Consider the following 14,154-nt stretch of genomic DNA (forward strand, 5'->3'; position numbering starts at 1 on the left):
GCAGCTGTGTAATACTGTGTACTCCCTCATTTTAAACATGTCAGTCTTATTATACTGATTTTCAAGGCTAGTAACACACTAAGAAGAACAGAAGAACAACACCTTTGTACTGTACATGCTGCAATTTCTTCTTTTTTTGGGAGGGGAGGGGTTTGATTAGCATGATCACACATGAACGCCTCCAGCTGACCTTTGACCCCTTTTCACATGAGACATGAACATCATGAGGCTTGAGTACGACACAATGTCTCAGTGGTTCACCTTCATCTGACAACAAATCTTCACCATCTTAGACAAAAACTAAAAGGTGGTGAAGCTTTTGGAGGGATAGTTCACACAAAACACAGCGCTGTATTTATACCAGTCTGTGGCAAGTGGAAGAAGAAGAAAGAGGACACCGTGAAACTGTAGTAGAAGAAGAAAAACAGCAGAAAAAGAAAAATTAAGTCACACCAAGTTGGTCGTTACAGAAAAAAACACATGCAGGATGCAAACTGGGTGTACTATCCCTTTAAAAGCAGTCAGCATTGTCCCTTTGAACAACTACAGACAGTACGTTTGCACAAGTGCATGAGTTGAACACTAGGAAAACAAACAAACAAAAGCACATTTAAAAATAAAATAAATAAATAAATACTTAAAATAAATAGAAACCTGAGGACTGTTCAACAAAACCGACCGCCCGGTCTCTTTACGTCTTGGTCTGACCTATAAGGGGCGAGACATATGTGAAAGGCAGCCAATGGTGGACGAGCAAAGTACAGTGGAGCTGATCGCACGCCAAAGAAAAAAAAAAAACCTTTTTCATAATCCTTCAGTTTCCAGTGCTGTAAAGTCTGTCCGTTCAGTCCTGCCACCTCTGGCACAAGCACTTAATGTCATCAAAAGCTAATAACACTTCAACACAAATCAAAGAAGTAAAAACACAATACATGAAAAAAAGATGAAATCATAACTACAAAAAAAAATATGTGGGACGAAGGCAGGGGACTGATATGTCCTCCGAAATAAAGCCTTCTCTCACACACACAAACACAAATCTCCTCCCAACACACACTGAGAGATGCTAGCAGACACACACACACACACAATTATTGCACCCTGTAGCAAAAGGACTGATCCACAAAAACACACACACCTTTTGTTCATCATCACAGATATGACACGGGCTGTTCGTATGCCTTTTATAGACACTTTCAGAAGTCAGAGAGAGTGTGTGGTGTTCAGCCATTGCCTAGCAACCCTATCCCATTCATTGACTAATCGTTGCCATTTCAGAGCATATAAGGAGAATTTAGATAATAACTTTGTGTGTACCAAAACAGCTCGAAGTTTGCCACCTGACGCCTGACCTCACCGGCCTCAATGGGCTGGACAGGGAACAAGGAAACTGGAGGGCGGCTGGGTGTCCACATACTTTTGACATTTACTTAAGAGTCTTGATGCTACAACCCAAGAAGTCTGACCGAGCGTTCACTATGTGAACCTGAACCTGAAACCTGCTCTGCATCACTACAGTATAAGAAGCATGTGTCAGTAACTTTGCCTCCAGGCAGTGGAGGAGAGCGGCGCAGAGCTGCCTGGTGCTGGGCAAGGACAGCTGATGATGTCACTGTCTGTAGCGGCCATTTTTTCTTTGGATGACAAACAGATCACAGGAAAGCTTTGGGCCACACAGGGACAGCAGAGTACATGCAGACCTTGATGTGTTAACAGTAAATCACTTAAAAAAAAAAAAAGACCCCAATGCATTCTGGGTATTGAAGTTTTTCTACCACACAGCCCTTTCTCTCTAATATTATAGCTTCTGTATTTCACAGCTACAGTGAAATTATGATTTGATGGGTGCCATACGAACAGGAAAGGGGGCGTAGTAGCTAATAGGAAAATAAAATGTGTTTTTCTTCAACAAGGTTAAATTTGCACTAAAACTCCTTTTGCACATGCTGTGTCTGACACACACACAAACTGCTAGATTCACAAATGACACCCTTCCAAAAAAAAACAAAAAAAGACAAAAAAACAACAAAAACATGGTAACCATGAGTTTGGGCACAGTATTATAGCTAACATACAAGAAGCAAATTACAAAAACTGCCAATATCATTTTCCACTTAATAGCCACAATAAAAAAACAGCCACTGTTAATATGGGGGAAACATGCTTCCTTAAAAAGATAAGAGAAAAACAAACAAAATAAATCCTTCAACTCTAAAAACCACTGGCATCAAGAATTCTGAATTATACAAATTACATACAATTGCAAATGTGTAATAATAATAATAATAATTATCAATAATAATATAGTAATGATAATAATAGATTTTACTTAAAACTTTACATACTGTATTTCCAGTGCAGTGTTTATGTCACACGTGTGGATTCACAGGAGAACAAGAGGGGCGGTGTCACAGAAAATTTGTGGGGATGAGGGAAGAAGGAATCACACACAGTGCTGAAAACACCTCCACCTCCCCTCCATCAAACACCCAGTGTGCTTCAAGGGGGGCGGGGGTGGAGAAGAGGAAGCCGGCAGGGGGTGCAGGATGCAGAGTTGCTGTTGTGCGATGGCTGTCAGATGGTGTCGTAGGGTAGGTGACAGACAGGGGGCAGTAGTAGTAAAAGAAGAGATGCATGCTGGGGGTAGAGGCCGGGTGTCCAGTGAGGGCGAGGAGCCCTGTCCCCTTTACCGGCACTGGACGGGTTCTTTCATCCCCTCCTCCTCCTCATCCTCATCCTCCTCCTCTCTCCAGCAGAGCACTCCTGACAGACAAAACTACAACGTTCAAGCCTGAGAAGCAGAAAATAGCATCCGATAAATTATAGGCACAATTTGTGAGTTTTTATTTATATTTAACAATTCAAAAAATATTTATAGTTAAACAAGTTGTAATACCACTTTGTACCACGGGATGGGATAGTGAGCCAATGTAATGTTTCAGTTGACCTCTTCTAAATCATGTTGGCAGACAGTAAACACAGCACTGAAGTGGTAAGTGACAACTCAAGCCTGGTTTATACTTCTGCACTGAATATAGACGCCGTCGTGAAGCTTCAGAACTTCTGCTCTGTGTCGCTGCAGAGGGCTGTGCCGGGGTACACTATTGATTCGACGCAGAAATACAAATCGGCCAACCAGCTAGAGTTTGCTTTTAGCCAAGCAGACGCTAGGCTAGTGCTTCTGCTTCCTCATGCACTGTTTACGATTGGTCCCTGAGGAGCAAGATCAGCTGGCTGGTTGTGCAGCCAGTTGTTTTGAGGTTCTAGGTAGGTGATGTTTCTCAGATTATGCAAAACCCCAGCACCAGTCCTGGGATGGTGACTAGAAAACAACCAACCACACAAGGTGGTTTAATGATGCTTCAAAGCTAGGTTAGCCTAATCGATTATACCTCAGACTGGTACAACAGTGTTTGTGTTACTGTAGAGGACAAATTAGATGGTAAGAAATCAGCCGGCGCTGCGGTCAGTACCTCACTGGAGCGGCGCAGCTGGTGCGCCTGAGCAGTGGAAGTGGATGTTCTGCCACTTGCTGTCCCTGCGATGCCAGACGCGAGTCTCTTCCGACTGGCTGGACCGCGGCCGACCCTGGACGTCGACGAACTGAGTCAGGCGGATGTAAGCGATGCAGGCTGCATCCTCGCCGATCAGGTGCACGTGCGGGTTCAGGATGGTGGTGTGGATGGGTTTGCTGTTCTTTGCCAAAACTGATAAAACATTAAACAAAGAGCGGGCTAGCCAACAAATACAACAAAGACAGGCAGGAAGCATTAGACATATGATAACAAAAGGCTGCAGGCTGAAACTGGACCTACACCCTCACAAATGAGGACTACAGGCGTAACTCATAGGACTCCTGCTCTACCAGATGAGCCATCTGGGGGTCTGGAGACACATATTTTTAAATCAAATCTCATGAAACTTGCTCTTACGGTTCTCAAAGTAGAATCTGTGGAAGTCCATTCCCTCTACCAGGTTGCCCAGTGCCTCTGGCTCAAATGAAGTCAGTCCAGGGTCGCAGATCTTACTGAGAAGGGGAAGATGAAAACCTGTCAGTAACATTTAAACCAAGACTCTGACACTGAAATCTCACTTTAAAAAACTCACGCGTATGCCTCAAAGTCTCCGTTGTTGATTGCCTCTATCAGCTGTTCAGTGATCTTGATGATTTCTTGTTTGCGTGCTGCAGAGGACAGCGAGACGGGAAGTTAATCAGAGGTAATCACAACAGCTGGACAGATGGAGAGCGGTTAGTTTATTAAATCACTTCAATTTACCAACACAACAACACAGATGCTCACGCGAAGGCAGTCAGGCGGCAACACCACTAGAAAAGTACGGTATGTGTGTCCAAGTGGAATGATGCTGTGCGGTTCAGCAGGTTAATTCAGTTTGATTTAGATGCATACAACGGAGCTCATCGTGTGATCCACAACAACCATCAACCCCACAAGCAACCGAATGATGCGGAAATCCCTCAGAGGAACTTTGTTTTAGTCTCGTTTACGGGGTTAAATCCCACAGGTCTGCTTGGCTACCATGCTTTTAAGGTCAGGGGTGGGTCAGGTTCAGTACTCACTCTGGGAGGAAGACAGGGAAGGGCTTGAGGGGGGGTGAGGGGGAGGTGGGGAGGTGGTGTGTGCGGGCGGAGGGGCGGGCCTGGCGCTAGGAACCGGCGCCGGGGCAGCGTCAGGCTCGGGTGCAGGGGCCGCCGGCACCCTGCGAACGCTGCTTACCAGGTCTGTGAGCCGAGACACTGAGCGACACACCCGGGACAGGATGGATGGATGGATGGATGGAGATGGGTGGTGTCAGAGGTGAGGGAGGAAACGATTAGAAACAAGAAGAAATAGTAGAAAGAAAAGAAATAAAGAAATATGGAAATTATTTATATAACTGAGGTCACAATCATTTTAATCATTTAACAAATAATAAGGTATGCTTCATATAAACTCAAATGTGGCTCTCTGTTTACATCCGGCACCAGCTGACGTATGAGTGGAAGCTCCCTGCTACACCCTCATGTGTGCTTCCTGCATGATAAATTTAACTCCCTCCTGGTTCCGAGGCTGCTGCATGTTTGTTTTTACAATCTTGCCTCCTTTTGTGCTGCAAGGCTCACGGTGCTGTCCGATGTGTTTACATCAAGTCGATGCTAATTTATGGCTACTTCCTGCTCAGAATTCATGTTTCTGTGATGCGTGACAACATAAAACTGCCTGTTTTGGTGTTTTCTGATGTTAAAGGTTATAAATATGAGATTAAATTTCCAGCAAATGCAACTTTTTAGTTTATTTTTACAGATATTTCACAGTCACATATATTTTTTTTACCCAATAGTTGATATAGTAGATGTTGTTTTTTGATCGTCTGGTCAGTGGAGATCGTTTTGTCACCTTGTTCTGTACACGTCAAAGATCTTTTTTAACACTAAAAGTGATTTCTAATGATGCAGAGATAATGTGTGTAAAACTGAAAAGCAGCATTAAAAGAGGAAACAGAAGAAAAACAGAAGACCCCCCCTGTCACATGTCTCCTCCAGCGGTCACATGTTCACTCCCTGTCTTTTCTACTTACTCTGCATGGGGACAACGGGGGTGTGAGGAGGGGAGGGGGCGGAGAGGGCAGCGGGAGGTGGAGTGCTGGATCTCCCTTCTCCGTCGGGTATGGGCCCTGAGCCCCTACGCACTGAGCCCAGCAGGTCAGCGAACTTTGCAGCAGCTGAGTTCAGGGAGGGAGGAACATGGGAGACAGTGCACTTAAATGAAAAGTTGAGACTTCCATCTTGGAGAGCACTAATGAGGGGGTGGGAATGATCAAACATGGACACATGGAGGATGTTTCATTTTTACTGCAGTGCTCTCCAAGACGAAGTCAGACAAGGACAGTGAAGTCAACATAACAGGGCGGAAGTCATGCTTAGAAAATGAATGCTGTGTGAATGAAGAGGGAGACTGAGAGTTATTCTAAATGATGGTGACATAGGTGGAGCAAAGCAGGAGGCTGGGACAGGAGAGGAGCAGAGATATTCCAACCACGGTCATGTTTTCCAGAAGGTTATATGCTGTCATTTTAGATTGTAGGTGTAGCAGATAGTTGGGGAATTAGTGGCAGCAGATGTATGCTTTTAATACATGCAGGGGCGGAATGGAAAAGACACGAGCAGGGATTTAGTCAGTGCTGGTAGAGCATTTAAATGTGTGTATGTCACAGTCTGCATTTGGCAGGCCATGCTGACTTACAGTAGGTAGCAGCTGAGGGGCCCTGAGAGCTATCAGGCTGGGAGCTTGTGCTGGACTGCGCCTTAAGCGAGCTGTTGTCTAAACTCTTCCCTATTAACATGCACACACACACAGGATGACACCAAACACACAGTGGCTCAGAGAGATGACAACACATTTTACAAGGAAAAACAGAAATGTCACAGTGAAGGATGAAGAAAAGGGCGTGTGAAATGTGGAAGATGATGAGCCCAGTGGACATTTGTCAATCGACTGTGGAAGAAAATATTTGACTCATTTTATGACATTAACCCTTCACATAAAGGAACAAAATCACCAAAGTGACAAAGAATGACAGATCTCTCATCTCTCAAATCACCAAAATTAAAGCGTTTGCACCAAAACTATTCTGTAAAAAAACAAATATTTTTGCACAACTCAACACAACTAGGAAGCCATGACTGATCTGTGTAGAGCCAGCAGTCACATGACACAAACATCATCAAGTTGATGAGCAGAGTAGACTAAAGAGCTGGTTTAAAGAGGCTGTAAAATGTAAATATTTAAGAAGATGTGTAGCTCACATTTTCCTGTGAGGAGTTATCTGGGGCGAATAAAAAAAAAAAAATAAAAGCCCTGAAGATTCACCAGGAGCCTTGGCAGTGAGCAATGGATGGATAATGACAATGGTGATGAGAGCTGGATGTTGCTCATTAATCCGTCGGCACATGAACCACTCATTGATAAAGAGAGGAAAGAAAAATGTCCCTGCCACAGGTGATACCATGGTACCCCCCTCTCTCACAGAGCAGGGCTTCAATATCTGCTTTAATAAAAGTCAACACACAGCACAGCTCATGCTGTTTATGTGACAGGTCATTCAATGGATGTCAACCAAAATAACTCCAGGATTACCAATTTAACACCAATTAATCCTTCAAGTTCTGAATGCTGAGAGAAAATGTTTGCCTATAAATTAACGACTCACAACAACAACACACTGTGCAACATACTTCCTCCTTTCAAAGTATGGAGAGGAGCAGAACAGATATGCGCTCAGATGCTCCAAAAGCCAGCACAGGTGTTGGATTACAAACCAGCTGTCGAGCACTGACCTGACAAGATCCTACAAACACCAACGTGACACAAAGTATTCCAGCCGAACTCTCCTCCCCGCACTCACCTCACTCTTGTAAGTTTTCTCTGCGCTATTCGCCCGTTAGTATCTCAAGAGTCTTAAAACTGCTGTGTGGGACTATCCCAGGGTGGCGCTAGCAGAGCGGCGTGTCTTTAACACCTCGCTGGGCGCTCCGTCTCCGTTTCCTGCACCCGAGGCTAAATTTGGACGCCTCCCCGCCCTTAAATATTGGCCCTGACTCCCACCCCCAAGGTGCCCTCTCCACTCCTGCCAGAGGCGGCGGGGTGGTCAGGCTCCAATTTGGGATCTGGGGCAGGGCGGGGGGGAGATGGGCAGGGGCAGAATAGCTTTCAGTATTTATTTAGGGGAAGTACAGTAAGCCAGAGTAATGTGTGGAGGTATGAAGGATTTTCAGATGATGCAGTGCTCCTTTTATCTGGGACGTAATTAAGATCCGCCAGGAGTCTGAACAGATCAGCTGTGTTGACCTGAGAAAGAGCAGCCTTTGAAGTAACTGTACATTGATGTATGATGCACACACTGACCTCACAAGGTGGTTGAGAAATGAAGCTCAAAAACTGCAGTTCCCCACATGGCCACTGGAGGCCGACTACAAAATTGAGTCAATCTCAATTAAGTACATTTGATTGACAGATCGCACCACTTCAGTTCCACCTCTTTGCCTGTATTTGGATTAACTGACTCAGAGGCTGCCATCTTTGTTTACACTCCACAGACGTCACAAACAAAAAACATGGCTGCAAAAGAAGCGTACATGTACTAAAATTTTGCAGGCCTCTTTCTGACACTTCTTCCTTGTAGACCTGCATGATGGCTCTGGTAGTTGCTAGGGAATTTGTGACACGGCAGAAAAACCTCCATAGGGAGGAGGAAGAGGAAGAGGAGGAAGAGGAGGAGGAGAAGGAAGCGCACATTCTGTTCTGTATGCTTGGCACTGAAATGGTACATTCATGACCCGATTTAGATGCATTGTACTCAGCTGTGATGTGGAGAACAGGGCTGTTTTGCCTGTGCTAGCTTAGATAAGCACATGTATTCACACATATACACACTCACACTCAAATTCAGCCATACACAGAGTGGACACACACATACACACATACACATACAGACAACAGCACTTTGTGGAGTTATTTGCAGATATTTGTGACTGTTATTACACACACACACACACACACACACACACACACACACACACACAGTCTGCAAGCTGACACCCCATACAGGCATGTTGGTATTTCAGAGGTGTGTGTTCGTGTTTGTTGCTCCGTATTAAAATTTCAGCCAAGACTATTTAGAAAGCCACACCACAGCAGCATTACAACATTTTACACACACGCACACACACACACACACACACACACACACACACACACACACACACCAGCAGTACAGCTGGCCTCCATGAGGGGTCAGTAGGAGGTTAGCTTTCCGCCGGTCACAGCCTCATCATCCATATCACCCACTGAGTGTTTGCGGTGTTTGCTAAACAGCAACAACTGTACATTCAGGATGCGTCACTGCGTCTTTAAATGAGTGTTTTACATGAACACTTGAAACACGATCACAAGAAAGACTTCCAACAGTTGGCGTCAGGAGTACAAGTGGCGCCTTTACAGTGGAGTGAACAAGAGCAGCACTTTGTGTGAAGGCTCTCTATGTTCTCACAGGGATCCCACGCTTTTCAAAAAATCCTTTTTTAGGACATTTTTGGCATCATAAGGCTGGCATGACAAACCCAGAAACACAGAATCACCAAAAGTCCTGCGTGAGGAATCTCCTTTAAAACAGTACTTAAGAATATACATACACATTTAGGAGAGAAAATCAGAGCCAAGCAGAGGACGCTGGTCATCGACAAGACGCTAGGTTAAATGAGGAACATGTCATTCATGTCTTGGTGTGGTGCTCCAGCTATTCATGGTCTCTAGACATTAATTCAGCTCCTTAGTGTTGTAGCAGCTTATAAAACCCCACAAAATGTGAAAACCTGATCGACTTTTTCCTGGAAAATCTGTTTTCTGATTTCCAGAATGTGCGGGAACCCAGTTACTGTCATTTAGGTGCAACAACTAAGGCTGTCAGAAAGTGCAGCTCTTACTGTGAGGAGATTTTTAAGCCTCCCGTGTGTAACTGAAGAGCAGCAGCAGCACTCACGCTGAAAACTTAACAAGCCGAACTGAAAGGCAATCAGACAAATTTTCCTCTCCTTTCATGTCGAGTGTGCAGACACAAGTTTTTAATGCCTCTATTGTTCCCTAAAAAAATGTCCTTCTCTGCCTCGTGTAGTATGCACGATGAGGGCAGGACTTCACTTAGCGAACACTCAACTCATGGCATGTCTTACCTTTCACATCTTCATCCTCCACCGTGGTGTTGCTGCTGTCTGACGACTCCTGGAGATCAGAGACATGACAGTTAATGGCGAAATAATAAGACGCAGAAACACAGGCCAGCAGGGGGCATGTTCACACAGGTCAGCATCGAATCAGAGCAGTTAATGTGGGGATTCAGCTCAGTGAACAGACACCAAATAAAGACAAATCCCAGCTTTATGTCCATCTATAATGTTAGTCAACATCATTTAGAAAAACCACACCACCAAACATTTAATGTATGTTTCACTTTTTTTTTTTAATCCTTGGCCTGAAACCTATTTTTTCCTGCCCTCCTCCTCCTCACTGGGTGCATCTCACAAGGTTCAGCTCTCTTCTTCTACCTGTCTGTCTCACTGTCTCTCTTTTCTCGCTCCTTTTTCGCCAGAGGAGGAGTTCCATGATTTCCAATTAGCAGATTAAATGGGCCTAAATTCCCCCCTGCATGCAGAGGAGAGTTGAGAGACTCTGTGACCTCATTTAGAAGATCGCACATGCTCGAACAGAAACACGAGCACAGAAGTGTTTTCAGTGACCCGAGGAGTGGAAGAGCCAGAGAGTTTGAATCGATAAACACATTTACCATGTTTTTCATTTATTGGATCCGCTTGCTTGCTGACTTGCTGGTTTATATTTTAAGATCGTTATTTACGGGCTCTAAACACTTGAATGCATCACTCCTCGCTGCCCAGATGGACTCAACTCGGTGAGTCAGAGCTTGGGAGGTCAAGTGTGCTACTTTAAACCAGCCCAGTAAAAAAAAAAACACACACACACATGCAGTATTCTTCCTAAGTACTTTCAGCGCCTCTATCACTTCACTCTGAGCGGAGGTCACACTGCTGCCATGCACAACCCGAGTCAGGCTCTGGAACTGGAACTGCTGTGCATTACAACTCAGCAGACAGACAAAAAGTGCTGCTGTGAGGAGGAATCTTTGCTGCACAACTTCTAAACGCATGCACATAAACGCTGACTGCTTTTAACAGGCTGGGCAAGAGAACTAAATTTTACATTTAAAATCACTGGGATTTCTGCTGAATATGCTGCACAGAGAGGGCAACGTCACTCCCAACGTATCACATGTGGACGCATGGTCTGTGAAAGCATCGCACGGTTTTAGGTAGAAGTCTGGAGTCTCCACCAGTTTCACAGTTTTTTGTTCAAATGTATTCATACTGGCCACGATTTTTCTCTGCCACAGTGGATGGCTCCAACCAGCAGCAGACTTTCACACTTTCACTCACATTAAAATACAGTGAGTTGAAGTTAGGCATTAAAAAACGGGGAAAATTGTGTCAATCTCCACAATACAAAACATTAAGCATCACTAATTTACAGAACAAAATGTGCTGCAGTCATGATGCTCCAACATGCAGATATGAAGCAGAACCTGGTGAGACTCGAACCCAGGAACCTTATGTCCTAAGTCAGCCACAAGCTGTGTCCATGCTGACACGGCTAATGCAGCTAAAGGGTGCACCAGGTGGATCCTTCCTGACATATCCCAGGATTCAGTGCGCCTCAGCAACAGCTGGATTTTTTGATATTTTATATTTTACTATAGAAACAGCAGACTCTACAAACTCTAAGGATATACATCCGTGTGCTGGTTGCTAGGCAACGGAAGCATCACATCAGAATAAACAGGAAGTCTTCTATAGACCGTCCCCTTTTCACAGCTGTTGGGTGCCCTTGACCTTTGAGGGCTACTATGCCTGCGATCTTTGAAGCACAGACTGTGAGAGGCTCCATCTACAGATGTCGTTGTTTATGTGATGCTGACCATGCGTCCAATATGAAAGTCAGAACACAGCATACACATAGGGAAGGTTTTACACACTACAACTATAACCTGCTGCTGACTTGCTCTGCTTTATGATGCTTCCACCATGCAGATCCTTTAGTTTCCTTAATGTGTGTCAGGATCCTACCAGGTAGCCAACTAGCACACAACATCAATCCTGTTTCCTTCACACACACGTTACACACATGATGCCATGGTACGCTCACACAAATGCACAATGGAAATGACGGCTCAAAGGACAGGAGCAGATAAGGAAGAGGAGGAGGAGGAGGAAGAAGGGGAGGAGGAAGAGGAGAATGACAAAGAAGGGAAAAGAGCAGGTCAGGGTTGGGGAGTGACGTATACCTTCGTCCCGTCCACCGGGTTATGGATGACAGTTGTCTGGGGTTCCTGGAGGAAGAGGAGGAGGAGGAGGAGGAGGAGGAAGGTAGATGGAATAAAAGAGAGAAAGAGAAAGAAGAATTTGACATAAACGTAGAAAGAAGTGGACCAAGTGTAAAAATAAAATGGAGGACAAGAAAGAGAAAGAGTGACATGAATGTTGGATGACGAGAAAGTGCTTGTTAAGGTTGGCAGAAGAGAGGGGGAAGAAGCCTCCAAAGTGAGAGAGTGGGTGGATGAGCTGAAAACTGTAATTTGGAGTCAGTTCTGTTCCCTGCGCGCACACACACACACACACACACACACACACACACACACACACACACAAAAGAACAGACCTTATCATCATCAACGTTACACCAACTTAAAAGGAAATTATTTTATACACTGTTGATTGTGGTCCTCACAACATGACTGACACACAAACACACACTTAAAAGTAAACTTTGACTTTTACCATCTCAGCGTTTTTACAGTGTCTCTCTATGTTTACACAGGCCGCCCTGCTGTGCATGTTTAATTCTGAATTACTGTCCACGTCTTAAATGATGAAAAACCAGCTTATGTGAATTGTAAGGAACAAACACAACAAGAAAAAACACCAGCCAGCTCATACAATATGTATAAAATGTGCTGTGACATAGATGAAGACTAACTTCAAAGTCCTTTACCAGTACAGAAAAAAAACCAGGATGAAAACAGGTCACTGTGTTCTTTCACACTCGTCTCAACAGAAACAGCGGATACTGGCATCGTTTCAGGAGCTCCTTCTAAAAGAAACGGTCGCGTGCTTCATCGCTTCAGATAATCTGTAACTTTTCTCCCCTCCTGGCTGCTATCGCTGTGCTGTTTTGATGCTCAGATATTACACTTTAAGTGTACACTTTACAGTGAGCAGCTCCTTTTGAGACACTTGACCTTTACGGTTAAAGACCCCACAGTGTGTCCTTCCACAGCAGCTTCTGACAACTCATGACTCAGTCTTTAGATGGATATATTTTTTCCTCTTTGCTCTTCCTCCTGAAAACTTCATGTCACTTGACATAAAGTAAATCAGAATCCACCAGCGCTCCTTTCCCTCCATATTGTTTGCAGCTCTGCCCCCCCCCCCCCCCATCCCCATCCCCACTCCCACCCTCCAGGAAGTGACACCTCTGTGATGACCAAAAATCTGCCGTCTCCCTGGTGATGATGGTGGTGTTGTCAAGGCAACTGTCTCCTAGGGCAACAGGCACCGGTTGGAGAGGATGATGATGTCTAAGAACAAAGCGCCTAGGTTTAGGATTAGGTAGAATGGTGAATGCCAGTGGCCTCTTGTTATCAGACCCCTTACGGTGATGCTCCAGTACTGTGGGGCAGCTTAGTTACATGATTCCACTTAGATAATGTGCAGTCAGAAGCACTTCCACATTTATGATTCCCACATCCAACCAAACTACTTCCAGGTCAGAAAATTAAGGTCAGAGAAGGCAGTCTGTTTGCTTCATGGCCTGGCGGCTCTGTGATGAAGGAGTTAATGTACCAAACGGCTAAATGCTAACTAGCTGAAGTCCCTGGCAACAGCATGAAGATCACAGCCGCCCTCCCACTCTCCCACTATTCCTTTCAAGGATCAAGGAAGAATAAGAAGCCTCTTATGCGATGTGTTTGAGCACACACACACACACACACACACACACAGATCAACAGCCTAGACATTATTGATACATGCAGAACTATGTCTGCTGGTGTTAGTGTCAGTGACGGTGAACTCCAGTGTTAAATTTAAGTTCAATGATGTTTGTAGCTAAACCATAAAAAGTCACTGTCAGATTTGAAATTGCATTTTTCCCACTAATAATTTTTAACTGTAAAACTGTAAAAATCAGCAGACGTGGAACTTTCCAATGGTCCTTGAATGCAACATGTGACATGTGGTTTCATCAATGCAGCCAAATTACAACAAACGATTCTTTTATTCCACTAGTCTAAAATAAGAACTCACCAAAAATAAATATTTCGCATAATTAAAGTCCTCACCCTCCTGACAGGATAATGCAGGTATGGGGACAGACTAAAAACTCCTTTTAAAACAGGCTGAAATGTCCAAACCTGCTCACAGAGTGCACAGATTCCCTGTTTAAAATCACCATCAGCTTAGAGGTTTCATCACAGATTGTCCACAGAGAAGGAGGAGGGGATTCTTATAAATCACCCCGTGTGCCATTTGGC

General features: G+C 44.6%; 1 protein-coding gene across 24 annotated transcripts in view; it reads right to left on the reverse strand.

Annotated features, from left to right (window-relative positions):
* Nucleotides 1-495: 495 nt before the first annotated feature.
* Nucleotides 496-14,154, reverse strand: part of camk2b1 (calcium/calmodulin-dependent protein kinase (CaM kinase) II beta 1) — a 56,793-nt gene continuing 43,134 nt past the window's right edge. For 9 of the 24 annotated variants that reach the window (XM_028413503.1, XM_028413501.1, XM_028413497.1 and 6 more), the window contains 9 exons: nucleotides 11,908-11,952; nucleotides 9,728-9,776; nucleotides 6,243-6,332; nucleotides 5,578-5,721; nucleotides 4,580-4,756; nucleotides 4,108-4,183; nucleotides 3,933-4,027; nucleotides 3,474-3,707; nucleotides 496-2,791 (listed from right to left, as the gene is read on the reverse strand). In XM_028413503.1, coding sequence (XP_028269304.1) covers nucleotides 3,475-3,707; nucleotides 3,933-4,027; nucleotides 4,108-4,183; nucleotides 4,580-4,756; nucleotides 5,578-5,721; nucleotides 6,243-6,332; nucleotides 9,728-9,776; nucleotides 11,908-11,952 — 909 coding nt within the window. In that variant the 3' untranslated portion in view covers nucleotides 496-2,791; nucleotide 3,474. The remainder of the gene's footprint in view (nucleotides 2,792-3,473; nucleotides 3,708-3,932; nucleotides 4,028-4,107; nucleotides 4,184-4,579; nucleotides 4,757-5,577; nucleotides 5,722-6,242; nucleotides 6,333-9,727; nucleotides 9,777-11,907; nucleotides 11,953-14,154) is intronic. The other 15 variants (XM_028413512.1, XM_028413510.1, XM_028413518.1 and 12 more) reach the window with 4 other exon arrangements.

The sequence above is a fragment of the Parambassis ranga genome, chromosome 9, assembly GCF_900634625.1.
Source record: "Parambassis ranga chromosome 9, fParRan2.1, whole genome shotgun sequence".
In the NCBI taxonomy this organism is placed as follows: Eukaryota; Metazoa; Chordata; class Actinopteri; family Ambassidae; genus Parambassis; species Parambassis ranga.